At 40.5% G+C, this 16268-nt stretch overlaps 1 protein-coding gene across 1 annotated transcript in view; it reads right to left on the bottom strand.

Moving 5' to 3' along the window:
* UNC13C (unc-13 homolog C) overlaps nt 1–16268 on the bottom strand; it is an 884756-nt gene that overhangs the window by 411362 nt on the left and 457126 nt on the right. The window contains exons 17-18 of the mRNA XM_073618754.1: nt 12743–12832; nt 1733–1861 (exon numbers count right to left, since the gene is read on the bottom strand). Of these exons, the coding sequence (XP_073474855.1) occupies nt 1733–1861; nt 12743–12832 (219 nt within the window). The remainder of the gene's footprint in view (nt 1–1732; nt 1862–12742; nt 12833–16268) is intronic.

Genomic DNA, 16268 nt, shown 5'->3' with positions numbered 1-16268 from the left:
GCAGTAAACACATCACTCATTCACTGCTCCAAAAAAGCTGCTGGCAGGACTTTTCCTGACGTCCTGCCAGCGCACTGCAATGGAGCAGCTGTTTGAGGGCAGATTGCAGGCGCTATTTTTAACGCTATAGCACCTGCAAAACACCCTCGGTGTGAAAGGAGTCTTATCTGGCTCTAATAATGATGCTGCAATGCTTTACATGAAATACTTTAGTATGATGTGCTAATGGTACATGAACAGATTTTGCAAGCTGGTTACCAGTTTGTATTGAAATGAAATCTTTGACTTGTTCAAATATAAGAGTTTGTGCTGTAAAGGTAAATACATTAGGGCCCAGGGCTCTTGCGCCTACCAGGTAGAAACTGAAAACAGTGGACTTATTCCATGTTATGCAATTCCTATAAAAGCAATTCCTATAAAAGCTACAAATTAATGGCATAATCACTTATTACGTCATGTATGCTATTATGTGCTTTATATTTTTTTGTGTGAGCTTCAGCTTTCATATTCAAGTAGTTGTAACAGAAGTATGTTATCCTTAGCAAATAAATGAATTATATTAAACTGTTGAATATGCATGAGAAAAAAATGACCAACATTTGGCATCTACTGTATATGTCACTTAAGGATCATATAGCACAACTGAGGCATGATAGTATACATTTCATTGTTATTTCTACAAATAGTAGTTATTGTAGCTGCAGCTCACTGATTACATCAATGTACTGTGAGCTGTACATTAGAAAATTATTTCAGGTGTCTCCTGAAATCTCAGCCTTTATTCAAAGGTTTCTCAAGGTTAAAAAGGTAGAAAGAGGTTTGTTCATAGACGTATTAACCTAAATAAATAAAAATTATTGATCCAAAACCATTAAAGTTTCCTTTTAAGCTATTTTTATGGCTACTATGTTCAGATTGGCACAGGTTATTCTAATGCACATATACTCTCAGTCAATTTGCTGATAGCATTTCTTGCCAAAAGTTTTTAATAATTGTATGTTCAATGACAAGAATAATAATAATAACAGTATATAGTAGAGAATATTAACAACATAAGAAAGATGATTAATATATAAACTGTGAATATAAAGATATGTATGTAATAATTATACAAACATTTGATTATTCAAATAAATCTGGGGGTTTAGTATGGGTTTAAATGCCAATAAAAGAAATGCATACTGTAATATTGAGTAAAGCCCTTTATATATATTATAGTTTAATGGGAAATAATATTTATATTTGATAGAATAATACGTTTTAAAGGAAAGGTAAAGTACGAAAAGTGAGGGAAGAAAGAGGAGAAAAAAGGTGAAGTCCACAGGGCCGACCCAAAAACCAGCTCATGTTATATTCTAGCTGTATGGATATTCAAGTATCCAGGAATTCAAATATATTATCTTCTAAGCAATTAGGCACTCCAATAACTAAGCACACGAGTATCTAATACGTAAATTAGCTACCATGGCAGAAGAACGGATTCATTAAATGTTGGTGGGAACTGATATTTTATCCAGGGGTACCATATTTTTTAAATATGGGGAGTTGGTATCTTTCAATCGCTATCATTTTAGCGTGAGACATGGAAGTGTTCAATGCTGATAGCATTTCTATGTGTATGACTAGCTATATAATCCACAACAAAGCAAACATTACAACCAATGTGGTTTTCCAGCAGTCACATTCTGTGTTGGCACAATCCAGACTAAAAAGGCTAGTTCTCAAATCTTACCTGGTCCAATAGCTGTGAGTAAAGCTCATAGCAGTTTACAAAAATATACTTGTAGGTGGAATCTAAACAAGCTCGCACACAGTCCTTCACCACAGTGCTAGCTCTTGGAGGACTCTGAAGTTCAAGAACCTGGAAAAAAAAAATCAGCATAAAAGCTTTGCATTGAAATGCTTCCATTGTGGCATAGCAAAATCATTGCATATAGATGAATTGTTACACCCACACAACAGAAGTATGAGCAGTAACATGCTGATTCATTTTATTATTTTGATTTATAAGATTCATCCTACAACATGTTTCTATTCAATTCGAAGGTTGGGCTAATACACTCACTCGGCCTACATGAAAGTTAACGTTAAACTGCATTTAATTGAAAAAAACAATTGTGGACTTCTCACGAAACTAATATCTCAGTAGTGGTTGGGTATTGTAAAATTAATTCACTGCTTCATATGTATTTTAAACACAATATTATTGAATGTGTCCCCTTTTACGAGATGACGTCTTGCATCTTTAGCAATATGATGTTGTATTATGTACTATATATAATTTATTTATGTATTTTGATTTGTATGATTATGCCCTCGCAGCGTGATTTTCTGTTGTTGATGATATCAACTAATATATAGTGTATATTTTATAGTATATTTTGTAGTACTGTTCACATAAGTACTTTTTAAATAAGTTTTAATTACATATGGCAAGAATTCTTTTTATTTAGATTTACATTAAAGATAGTGCTAATTCTCTATGTTTATTTGTACTAAACACCATTTTAGGATGCTGTTACTATATAACCCCCTCCGTCTTGTAGATGCTTCTTGCTGTGTACTCCGTGCTCCTGTTCTGTTATGATGCCATTGGTTCATAGATAGGAGGGGCGGGGGGTTTGAGCATATATTATCACTAGAGGAAATGAGGGCGTTACCTGAAGGAGACCACGCCTCCGAAACATGTTGTCCTAGCAATTGCATGAAGCTTAAGAGAGGAGTCAGCTGCATCACTGTGCATCCCCTCCCCGGCCCCGAGTGATGTCAGGCAGCGCCAGCTGGTCCATGCGAGTGCTTTGGGCGGTGTGTGTTACAAGGAAGCAGGCGGTCTGTGCTTACTGAAATACTTTACCACGCTGCTAGTTGCTGTGAGCTAACTGATCTCTACGGACCAGGAGAGGAGGCTATTATGGAGCTGTTTATGCCATTTAATGCTGGATGTTTGTAAGTGCAACCCTCGTTTTTTATACACTTATCTTCATCTATTAAAAGATAACACACTAGGGCTGGCGTGCGCTCTCTCTTGTCTTTATATATTTTCAGAATCATGTCTACCACCCAGTGGACTTTTGGGAGAGCTGCAACACCTTAAGTGAGGAATATACATACAGACTGTTCACTGTTGGAATAGGTATAGTGGGGACAGCGCTAAACTTGGTTTGTTGTGTGCCCTCAGATGAAATGGCTGTGGTAATTACTAAGGCAGTGAAACTGATCAAATCACCTGTGCAAAATAATGGAAATCCTGAAAACATGACCTGTTGGGGCGCCTTGAGGACTGGAGTTTAGAAACATTAAGTTAAAGGCATGGTGAGTTTTTTTAAGTTGTAATTTTTTACCATTATTCTTTGAAAAATTAGGATTCTTTTTCACATTATTGTCATAGTAACAGGTTATTTCTCTCACATAGCATATCATACTTGCAACTACACCCCAAAACACATTCCGCTACTCACAGCCTGGCCACATACAGAGGCCCAACATGCAGGGAGCACCGTCAGGTGTTCTAGGGACATAAATTACACATCTAATTTCTTGACTACCTATTACACTTTTGAAGGCTCTGGAGCATCAGGACAATGGAACCGCCCACAAAATGACCCCATTTTGGAAAGAAAACACCCCAACACATAATCTAGGAAGCATAATGACTCTTTCGAACATGTCATTTTTGTCCACAAGTTTTGGAAAATGTGGAAAGAAAATTAAAACATTTTTCTTTACACAATGTTGTCAATTTAGAAGAAATTTCTAACACATAGCATTTACATACCAAAAATTACACCCCAAAATACCTTTCTGCTACAACTCCAGAGTATGTCGATACGACATGTGTGAGACTTTTACACAGCCTGGCCACATACAGAGGCCCAACATGCAGGGAGCTCTAGCAGGTGTTCTAGGAGCAAAAAATGCACATCTAATTTCTGACTACCTATTGTGAGGTACTGTAGGACACTGATGGTATTGTAGGGCACTGATGAGCACTGTAGTGGCACTGCTGAGCATTGTAGGGCACTGATGAGCACTGTGATGGCACTGTAGAGCACTGTGATGGCACTGATGAGGCATGGATGAGCACTGTGATGGCACTGATGAGGACTGTGACAGCACTAATGTGGCACAGAAGAGCACTGTGATGGCACTGATGTTGCACAGATGAGCATAGTGATCGCACTAATGCGGTACAGATGAGCACTGTGATGTCACTGATGTGGCACCGATGGGCACTGTGATGGCACTGATGTGGCATGGGTGAGCACTGTGATGGCACTGATGTGGCACAGATAAGCACGGATGTGGCATGGATGTGGCATGGATAAGCACTGATGCGGCATGGATGAGCACTGATGTGCCACGGATAAGCACTGATGTGGCATGGATGAGCACTGATGTGGCACAGATGAAGTATGGATGAGCATAGATGAGGCATGGTGAGCACTAATGTGGCATGGATGAGACACGGATGAGCACTGATATGGCATGGATGAGGCAAAGATGTGGCACGGATGAGGCCTGGGGGAGCACTGATGTGGCATGGATGAGGCACGGATGAGCACTGATGTGGCAGGGATGAGCACTGATTTGGCATGGATGAGGTACGGATTAGCACTGATGTGGCATGGATGAGGCATGTATAGGCACTGATGTGGTAAGGATGAGGCACGGACGAGCACTGATTTTTCACGGATGAGCACTGATGTGGCATGGATGAGGCATGGATGAGCACTGATGTGGCATGTATGAGGCACGGATAGGCACTGATGTGGCACAGATGAGTACTGATGTGGCATGGATGAGCACTGATGTGGCATGGATGAGGCACAGATGAGCACTGATGTGGCATAGATGAGGCACGGATGAGCGCTGAAGTGGCATGGATGAGGCATGGATAGGCACTGATGTGGCATGGATGAGGCACGGATGAGCACTGATTTGGCATGGATGAGGCACGAATGAGCACTGATTTGGTACAAATGAGCACTGATTTGGCATGGATGAGGCATGGATGAGCACTGATTTGGCATAGATGAGGCATGGATGAGCACTAGCACTGATTTGGCATGGATGAGCACTGATTTGGCATGGGTGAGGCTCAGATGAGTACTGATTTGGCACAGATGTGGCACTGATGAGCACTGATTTGGTACGAATGAGCACTGTTGGCACTCAAATCCAGCCCACTCACCCTGCTGCACTGTCTCCCTCTTCTCCTCACACGCTGTATGGATCGGTGTGAGGAGATAGCTGAACCGGACGTGATGCCTGTTTGTTGACAAGTGATTGTTCCATTATTGGACAGAGCAATCAGGTGGTAAAGGGCTGCTTGGATTGGCCCTTTATCCCGATCTGTGATGCGCTGGGTCCTGAGGACCCAGCCATCACAGACACTCCCAGCTGTTCACACAAGAAGCGCAAGCACAGGAGGACTCCAATAGACGCCCCTTCCAGAACTACCTGGCCGCACTGCAGCCATCATTCACCTATAGCAAGGTCGGAAAGTGGTTAAAGAAGTACTCTAGGCAAATTTTTTTTAACAAAATTCAATGTGTAAAAAAGTTAACTCTCATGAGCTGTATCACATGTAAACTTGGAATGCCTCTCACAGCTAGAAAATAACAGGTATTTCTACCAGTATTTAGAAAGAGGGAGCAGGTGTCACACACTAATTCAGAAGCGTAGACATATGTGGGATAAGACGCTGCTGAAACCAACTCAGTGCTTCAGATGTGGATATGGCTGTGTTTGGCCTCAGCCAGCGCTGCTCCGGCCATGCCCCCTGACATGTTTCAACCCCGCCTGGCAGGACTTGGTTACAGAGGTGGTCACAGGCAGGGGTGAAACATGTCAAAAGGCATGGCCAGAGCAGCATTGGCTGAGGCCAAACACAGCCATATTCACATCTGAAGCACTGGGTTGTTTGAGTGGAGTCTTATCTCACATATCTCATGAGCTGTATGCCACTTTAAGGATAATTAACATTTTTTCATATTTACACTTTCATTCAGGCTGAATAGTATAGCTCTCACAATACTTCCGATATGCTGTGGCTATGAGGGTAGAGGCTCTCATACACAGAAATTGCAGTGCTGAGTTTCTTGCCTATTCACATAATGCCTTGTAATGGCTCACATAATTTTAATGGATCCTGGTTATTGGCAATAACCAACATTTTTGTAGCTGTTGATTAGACCTTGGCACCAATATTTCAGTTCAAGTATTTGTGTTTTGGATGTCCTGCACATACAGCTTGTTTCATATTACACTGCATCATTTCAATACAGGCAGAGCTTGGGGCGTCAATTTGGCCTTTATACAATATGGTCTTCTTCTGTCTGAATCACTTTTGTTGATTTGTTATGGGTTTCTGGGCATGTAATGTTCATGTTTCAGGTGACATACAAATTCCCTGACATTCTGCTGTAGAATTTCAGAACACAACTTAGAATTTATAGATATTTCAAAGGCTGTAAGCCATCCAGGCCTAAGGCTGCAAAGCAATCAAACAAAATGATGCTCCCATTATCAAGCTTTACAGATGGAATGATGTTTTTCTGTTGATGCCCAGTGTTTTGATGTCTCCAAGAACTTCAATCTCATCTGTCCATAGAACATGTTCCACTAATGCTTAATGCTGTTGTCTATAGAAAACCTGAGAGTAGAGAATTTTTTTTTTCTTTTGGAAAACAATGGCATTCTTTGTGATAATTTACAATAACCTTGTTAAGCGATTTCCCAATGTTGACTTGCCAACTCTTGTTATGAAGTGCAAAGGAGGCTTTCTTATTATTAGCTGTGACTCTTTGTTTCTTTATAAGGAACTGTGTTCACTGTGTCCTTGCAAAGATCTTTGTAGGATGCTCAATCAGGAGCAATGGTGCTGAAATTTCTTCCACTACTTTGTCAATTATCTGCTCGGCTCTTGATAATGGAGACCCAAGTCTATAGATTCAGTTTGAAAACGTCTTAATGAGCTTAAACAACTTTTGTTGAGGTAATCTAAGGTCATCTAAACAATTGGACCATATGACTATATGGCAATATCAGGTGGTGTGTGTTGTCAGTTGGAATTGTAGCTACTTTGGATGCCACAGTTACAATTCAGTTATACTTTGTTAACCCTCCCACAACTAATATCATATCATTTTTCTTTTACCATTAAATATGAGATATTCAAATGGTTTCTTTTTTTCAAAACAGCCTGTCTGTTTTTTATGCTAAATACTAAAAATATACTTGCTTCTTATGCAATAACTGATAATTCAGAAACTGAAACAGTCATGGGGGGGGGTTACTAAAACTGGAGCTTACAAGATCTGGTGCTACGCATAGAAACCAATCAGCTTCCAGGTTTTATTGTCAAAGCTTAATTGAACAAGCTGAGGTTAAAATCTGATTGGCTACCATGCACAGTTGCACCTATTTCTGAGTATTCCAGTTTTAGTAAATCTCCCCCAAAGTCTTCTACCTATCGGATTTTACTTAATATAAAACAAGCTGAACCCAGATTAATTAGCTTAATAAAATGTTATGAGAACTAAAGAACAAAGGCTTTAAACAATTTCACATCACTACAAATATTTAGAGGTATATTTATAAAGCAGTGAATGTGACATTTACCATATATTCCCTATATAGTTACATAGTTAGTCTGGTTGTCTATCCAGTTCAATCAATAGAAAAAAAAATACACACAAATAGAAAACCCCTGTGTACACAATCCTATATCCACAGTTGATACAGAGAAAGGCAAATAAAAATACAATTTACTCCAGCGGTGGAGGGGGGGGGGGGGATAGGTGGTATTACTTATACATATTAGTATCCAGTTATATTTAAAAGGTTTTTTTTTAAACAATCTATTAGGCTGGCCAGAACCAACACTTGAGGGAGTCTATTCCACACTTCCATAGCTCTTACTGTGAAAAAGCCTTTTTGTATTTGGAGGTTAAATTTATTTTCTGCCAGATGTAAAGGGGGCCCCTTGTCCTTTATGATGACCTTAAAGTAAATAACTCAACACCAAGTTCACTATATGGATCACTTATGTATTTATACTACACCTGTATCTTCCTGCTGAATGTGTTTTAAATTACAGTAAATTCCACATTCACTGCTTTATACACATGCCTCTTAAAGAAGAACTATAGACAAAACTTTTTTTTTCTTCATTTTTGATAGAGTAGGGGAGGGTTATAAGCCCTTTCAGATTTTTTTTTTTTTTTTGCCTTCTGTGTCCAATTAAGGAGATTAACCTTCACTTTCTGTCCCATGACCAAAATTGGAAGGGAAAGGAAATCCCTGCAAATTAAGGGAATCACTTGGGCCCCTTTATTCCCTTACCCTCCCAGGTCATCAGAACTACGGTCTCCATTGGAAGATTTCCCCTCTATTACTTTTCTGGGAACGATCTGCAATTTAGGATTCTCTTTTACTTTCACTTGTAACAATACAGGCATACCACACTTTTAAGTACACAATGGGGTTTATTTACTAAAGCTGGAAAGTGCAAAATAAGGCTCACTTCTGCATATAAACCAATGAGCTTCCAGGTTTTATTACCAAAGCGTAATTGAACAAGCCGAGGTTAGAAGCTCATTGGTTTCTATGCAGAAGTGAGCCTGATTTTGCACTTTCCAGCTTTAGTAAATAAACCACATTGTGTACTTAAAAGTGGGGTATGCCTGTAATGGTAAACAGGACAAATAGATAGGGTGAATCTCCCTAACAGATGCATAAACACCAATAAAAACCTAATAGGTGTTCTTATTCCACTTTAGTGATACTTTAAAGCAGGTAGTAATGTGCAATGAAATCTCCAGGTGATACTACTCACTTGAAATACATACTTCACATTATATATATATATACCTACACATAGGTGTGGGCAGCCTATTGCATTAGGGTGTGTACCCCAAAGCTCAAACACACATGCTTTTCTCTGCATCCTCAGCTGCCAGGGACAGAGAATGAATGGGAAGTCCTCTGTGCTGAGTGGCTTCCTGTTCATTCACAAACTGAAGCATAACAAAGACAGTTTACTATGCTTCAGTTATGAATGAACACAGTGAGTGAATGTATTCACTTAGAAAAGAAAGGCACCAGTAAATTACATATTTACTAGACCTTTCCCCCGCTCTCCATCCTGACACAATCCCTGCAGCAGCCGGGGGGGGGGGGTGGTAGGAGAGGAGGGAAGCCAGCAGCACTGCGGGGCGAGGGGGGCAACACTGGGAGAAGCCTGGACAGTAGGGGGAATCGGCACCATACATGTTGATTAGGGTGTGCCCAGGCACACCCGGCACCCCCCTGCACATGCCTATGTATCTACAAGAGGTCAATGTTCATACTGCTATTAGGAAGTATTCCATATAAATATATAAATGTAGTACCAAAAAAGAGGTTTAAAAAGGTTGCCAAAAAACTTTCATAGATGCAATTAAAACATTATTAAGTCCAAGAAGCTGGAATTTATAGATTTTAAATTACACATTTATTATATAAAAATATGAAAATCAATGCAAATATTACAATAAATAACACATCATCTAGCATAGACGTGCACAACTCTTGCTGGCACATATCTTTTAAATGCAATTAAACTCAGAATTGTCAGACACTGGAGAGATATTATGCTTTTACAAAGTAGTTTTTTGAAATGAATAAAATTAGCTTGCTGGAAAAACTCTAGCAGAATAGGAAACTGACAAATATGTATTTAGAAATATCTTGAAATAAATGCTTCAGGCTTTACCAATTAAAAACATTTGATGTTATTTTCTGAAAACATTTGGTGACCACTGTCATCAAGATAGGAACCCGTAAGATAATCTCCCCCCCGAGACGCTTTTTTTATGTTTTGTTCAGTCATATTTATGTTCTTTTTTCCTTGTATTTTTTCGTGAACTTAAAATTGAAATATGTAGTTTATGAAAAAGGAACCTATATTTATCCTGACTTGAAAGCAATCATACTTGAACACTGGGATTGACTTACTAAACACAGGCTGTTCACCTAGCAAAGTGAATATTCAGTTTATAAAGTTAATGTTCATTGAGCTGACAACATATTACTTTACAGAACAAGCAGCTAGAGAGGTGAGGGATGGCTTGTTTGAAACTGTTTTACTGTTTAACCGCTTCCCGCCGACCGTACGCAGATATGCGTACTCAGCTTTCCGGAGTTATACCGGGATGATGCCCACAGCTGCAGGCATCATCCCGGTACCGTTGTTTACAGCGGGTGATCGGCTATCCGAGTATAACAACCGATGCGGCTAAAAGCTGCTCGGCTGTTATACCGGAGGAGCGGGAGGGGACGTCCCCCCCTCCCGCCGCCTCCTGCCACTCTTCCGGGCCTCCCGTGCGATCGGGAGGCCCGGTGTCCAATCGGCTGCCTTCGGCGGCTGGGGGCGGGCTGGAACGAAGCTGTGGGCGGCTTCGTTCCAGCCTTCTCAATGTAAACGCGGAAGCGAGGTCATGACGTCACTTCCCGTTTACTCGGCTGCCAATGGCGCCGGTTTTAAAAAAATATACAGTATTCAGAATCACTGTTTTCAGCGATCTGAATACTTTGAAGTGCAAAGGAGGGATCGGGGGGTCTTTTAAACCCCCGATCCCTCCATAAAGAGTACCTGTCACCACCTATTACTGTCACAAGGGATGTTTACATTCCTTGTGACAGCAATAAAAGTAAAAAAAAAAATTTTTTTCTTTTAAAACACAATTTATAAAGTATAAAAATAAATAAAATAAATAAATTTTTTTTTTTTTTAAAGTGCTCCTGTCCCTGCGAGCTCGCGCAGCGAAGAAAACGCATACGTAAGTCGCGCCCGCATATGTAAACGGTGTTCAAATCACACATGTGAGTTATCGCCGTGATCGTCAGAGTGAGAGCAATAATTCTAGCCCTAGACCTCCTCTGTAACTCAAACCTGGTAACCGTAAAAAAAATTTAAAGTGTCGCCTATGGAAATTCATAGGTACCGTAGTTTGTCGCCATTCCACGAGTGTGTGCAATTATACAGGGTGACATGTTTGGTATCTATTTACTCGGCGTAACATCATCTTTCACATTATACAAAAAAATTGGGGTAACTTTACTGTTTGAAATTTTTTAAATTCATGAAAGTGTCCCTTTTCCAAAAATTTGCGTTTAAAACACCGCTGCACAAATACCGTGTGATATAAACTATTGCAACAATCTCCATTTTATTCTCTAGATTCTCTGCTAAAAAAATATATATAATGTTTGGGAACTCTAAGTAATTTTCTAGCAAAAAATACGGATTTTAACTTGTAAACACCAAATTTCAAAAATAGGCTTAGTCATGAAAGGGTTAAGAATGTATAGTATGTAAATACTTTAAAGTTAAAGTTTGGTGATTGTTTTTTTTTCTTTCCTACAGCTTCAAGTACATAACTTACCAGTAATGAAGTGTACACCACATCTTGCTGATTGCTCTTTAGCATAGCAATCTGTTTTCGGTAATGCCTGGTCCTGTTTACAGTGCTGAATTTCTGATGTTGAAAATACCCGTTTGAACAAGCCTCCTCTCTCTCCCTTTTGGATAAACTGGATAACAGACTATTTACTCCGCATTTTCCTCCCTGCCCATCTGACGTTTTATCTAGCCTATACAATGGTATAGGGTGGGCCACCACAGCGTAAGCCTAATATTTCCATAAAGCACCTGAGGAAGCGCTTTTGTGCGCAACATATGGAGTGGCACTATACTACACTTTCCCGCACCAAACCCGGTTGGATACTGGCTACTGTTCTACTTGGATGCCTTACGCTTACCAGGAACAGGTCTTGGTGGTTTTGATGGTGTTACCTACAGTATATACCCGCTAGGAATTTTCTGTACTGTGTGATTTTTTTTTAACATTATTATTTTAATCAATTTTCTGTAATAAAAGTTAAAAAGTTTTATTCAACTTTGTGTACTCTGTGCCTATAAAGTCCATGACATTGCCCAAACATATACTCTCTATCTATCGGGGATGTGGCACCTTCCTTATTAATCTGTGTACCCACAGTTCCATCCTGTGGTAAAACATCCTAAATAATCCTGATTTTGTATTAGTTAATTACCTTGGGTCTAGTCTTACAGTACATTGAAGAAGTCCTGACAGCCGCCTACCACTTTCTTTCTACTCCTTAAATCAGAAAACTCCTTGCATTGTTTTCATAGAATGCAACAGAATCCTTCTCCCCCATTCACAGAACATGCTGCATTCAGTGAGAAAAACACAAAGACTTTTCTGAATGGAGGCAAGGAAAAGAAAAGGGTGGGCGGCCATCAGTTCTGCAGTGTTAGACATGAGGCAATTACCCAGCTGTAAAGAGAACCTGTCATCAATGGAGGGAATATTTCTACACTAAGGAACAGTCAGAATGTGGGATACACTTCATTACAGGTAAGATATAGGACGGAAGTTGTAGCCAAAATTTTAACTAAACTTCAGCTATAATGTCTATAGTCTGGGCACAAGTGCACTTGAGGGTAAACAGTCTGATATTGTATTTGGGACAGAAATAAACAGCATCAACAAAATAAGCAATACATTTTTTCGAGAAAAAAAATTGTATGATATATTAGAATCACAATTCATCTGGCAGTACCGGAAACAGTAGATTTCAATTACCAGGGGTTCATAAAATATGCATTTCAAGAAATCTAGTAAGTCGCACAACATAAAATGCGCTTTATAAAGACAATGGCTACTGACTGTACCTTCATTCGGAAAAAGGTGATGCTTGTTAACAGGTCCACTGTAGATTTTAGGTCTTGGAGCCTTTCAGGGTTAGAAGCTGGAAAGTTATCCTGTTGGTAAAATAATACAAACTTACTTTATTTATTTTTTTATCATTAAGCTACAATTATTACAAGGCAGCCTAGGCTACATTTTAAATCCATGATTATCAGGGGAAACCAGTAACACAAGTTTTTGCATATAGTTCTACCATTAAAGATACAAAAATATCCACAGCATGAAGTTTGAATACAGTTTATTGCTAAAACAACATTTTTGGAAGGCATATTCTCTTACAATAAAATCTCTTGCATGATTTTCAAGGAGAATATACAAACGAAAACATACAGATAAATACAGTACATGTGTACTGTTCATAGCTGTGCTAGATGACTTGGAAATTAGCAGATTTCATGAATAGTAATGAGCTGAACCTGGGTTTGTTTCGAGGCAGGTTCACCAATCATTATGGAAATTCAGGTGTCAGATCCGAACCCCAAAGAAGTTGTAATTGGAGCTAAGTTTTGAAAATCAGTTCTGGACATTTTTTAGGCTAATCATCCCCACTCCTATATGAATGAGTAAGGGGTACTTAGTGACCCTACTCAATCCCCTAGAAAAAAAAATTAGTACAAAAGACACAAAAAAGCCCCATGAAGTACAGCAAATCCACCACCAATTGGTATCATCCAGTGATGCAGATCCACATCAAACATGATGCCCACCAACCCACCTAAAGAAAAGAACCTGCTGACGCGATCCTGACGACTGCTCACCCACGAATGACAGCTCTGGCAGATGAGAGCTAAGTAAAAATATAGGAGCAGAGATGCCCAGGTGATGTACTCAAACTCTTTATGAACCCATATTTAGACATTGACGTTGCAGGGATCTTTGGCCAGTAAATGAAAATGGCCGGGTGATGTCACTGCTTGCTGACTTCTTCCTTAACAACCTTGACAGCAGAAGAAAGAAGCTATCATTTATAGTAGTGGAAGAAAAACCCACTACTATACATTATGTTCTGCTCCTGCCAAATGGGCTGAAGGTCCAGTGTTCAGACATACACCCAACAAGCAAGGTTATGCCTTAACTGGCCCTCCTTTGCATCCCTTAGGCAAGTATACTTGTGGCTGGGATCCCAGGAGTTCCAATCAGTGGTGACTGCTCATTCTGTACAACTGAATGACATGAATTTCAAATGCTAAATGAATCCAGCACCAATTCATACTGTACGTATGTCATGAGTGGTAATTGGTGATGGGTGAATGTGCTTGGGTTTGATAAGCAGGGCCATTTAGAGAATTCCCTCCTGGACTTATATGGATTTTTAAAGAGACCACAAAGAAAAATGTTTTGGCATGAGGTCCCCCAAAAATCCATACCAGACCCTTGCTTGACTATGCAGTGTGGTTGTCCAGCAATGAGTGGGATAGCAAGCATGTGTCACCCCTTCTGAACCATACCAGGCCACATGCCCTCAATGTGCACAGGATGCCTGGTTGTAGAGGGGAGTCCTGGGCAAAGTGCCTTGTCTCCAGGTTAAGGACAAGGGCGACAAGGGCCCCACCCCCACGGTCTTGGTTATCAGGTTCTGCAGAAGGACTTCTAATGCCGCGTACACACGGTCGGACTTTTCGTCTACAAAAGTCCAACGGACGCTGACGGACTAAAGGTGGCTGGTAATCCGATCGTGTGTGGGCTTCTCCGGACTTTCAACGGACTTTTTTAGCCTCAAATCCGACGGACTTTAGATTTGAAGCATGCTTCAAATCTTTACGTCGTAAGTACGACGGACCCCGAAGTCCGCTCGTCTGTATGCTAGTCCGACGGACAAAAAAACGACGCATGCTCATAAGCAAAAACTAAACGGAAGCACTCGGTCTAGTAAAACTAGTGTTCGTATTGTAGGTAGCACATTCATCACGCTGCAAAATCTGTGATCGTTCAATGCAGCGCATTTTATTTCTTCTTTACGAAGGCTCTAAAGAACGAAGGTGTTTTGCTGTTCATAATCAGAGTTCTCCCAAACTGATTTCTGGATTCTTTTTCTCTTTGATCTCATGAATGATATAGTATGCCTTTTTAAAACAATGTTTCCATACTAATAATACTTTTTCCCCTTTTTATTTTTTTTTTTTTTTTTTTTTTATTTTTTTTAGGTTTGTAAAGTTAACACAAAGAACCCATTATTTTTTTTTTTTTTTTTTTATAGTGTTTATTTTTTAGTTTTTAGATAAAGTTAACCCAAAGCACCGTTTTTGGTTACGTAATTTTTTGGATTTTCAAGACTTACCACTTGAACATTATTAACATTAGTAATGTATTTTTGGTGTGTTTTTTTTCACACTCAATGAGATTGTTGTCCCTTGTTAATTTAACATTGTGTGTAAAATCAATGATTTCAAAGAAAACACATAAAGTCTTTTGCTAAACTCAAAAAATATCCATTTATTCATGGTCAAAATAAAATAAAGAGGAAGTCAACGCTGGAAAAAGTCGGTGTACCAGAAAATTGGGATCTTGAGGAGTCCATATAAGAGGGAGCACAATCTGGTCCAAGAATCCCAGAGATCAACAGCACCAGCAGATGATCTAGATGTCCCCAGACTGTGGTCCTACAACAGCCTGCGTCTTCTGTCAGACCAGACTGAACCCAGGTCATCATTTTCTTCTCTTCCCTGCAGCCTTTCCTCCACGCTGCCCTGCAGCCTTCCCTGTAGCCTTCTTTTGAGGCTGTGGCTCTGGTGTTTCAGTTGTGGCAGGAGGAGGAGGAGGAGGAGGAGGAGGAGGAGGAGGGGGGGCTGCCTCATGTAGTTGGGTGTTTTGTGTTAGCGTGCCCTGCAGCCCCTTATGGATTGTTTCCCCAAATAGGCGCTCACAAATGAGGCGCTGCTCCCTATTCATCTGAAGAAGCCTGCTGGCTAAGTAGCAGCCATAGGATTCTTCCGCTTCAGGGGGGCTCCTTAAAAAACGGGTGGCCTCTTGCATGAGGCGCAGGGATGCGTCCTGTGTGACCATCCCCTTCCTGGCCCTTTTTTTGGGAAGGTGGAGGGGAGGCACTTGGGATTCGGTCAGGCTCCTACTGGGCCCAGCCACCTCACTTGGCCCAGCCACCTCACTTGGCCCAGCCACCTCACTGGGAGCAGCCACCTCACTGGGAGCAGCCACCTCCTGCCTGACACTGGGCCCAGCCTCCTCCAGGATGATGGTGAATCCGGCCTCCTCCAGGCTGTTCATGGACTGGTCTTGGGCTGAAGAATAAACTACAGCACCAAGCACATACAATGCACGAGCTCTACGACGAGTACGTACAGGTAACATGGCTTCAAAACGGTCGGCTGGTCAGAACGCACTAAACAGAACGCACTGAAGAACAGCAAGGCCTGTGAAGAACGACCTGAAAATCAGGAACGAGCGGCCAATAAAACAAAGATTTCTCAATGCCAACTGACCAAACGCACTGAAAAGCAGATACAAACCTCACAAGCACAGACTGAACAACAG

This window comes from Aquarana catesbeiana, linkage group LG03 (assembly GCF_042186555.1).
Source record: "Aquarana catesbeiana isolate 2022-GZ linkage group LG03, ASM4218655v1, whole genome shotgun sequence".
NCBI lineage: Eukaryota > Metazoa > Chordata > Amphibia > Anura > Ranidae > Aquarana > Aquarana catesbeiana.
This window is presented reverse-complemented; position numbering and strand designations above follow the sequence as displayed.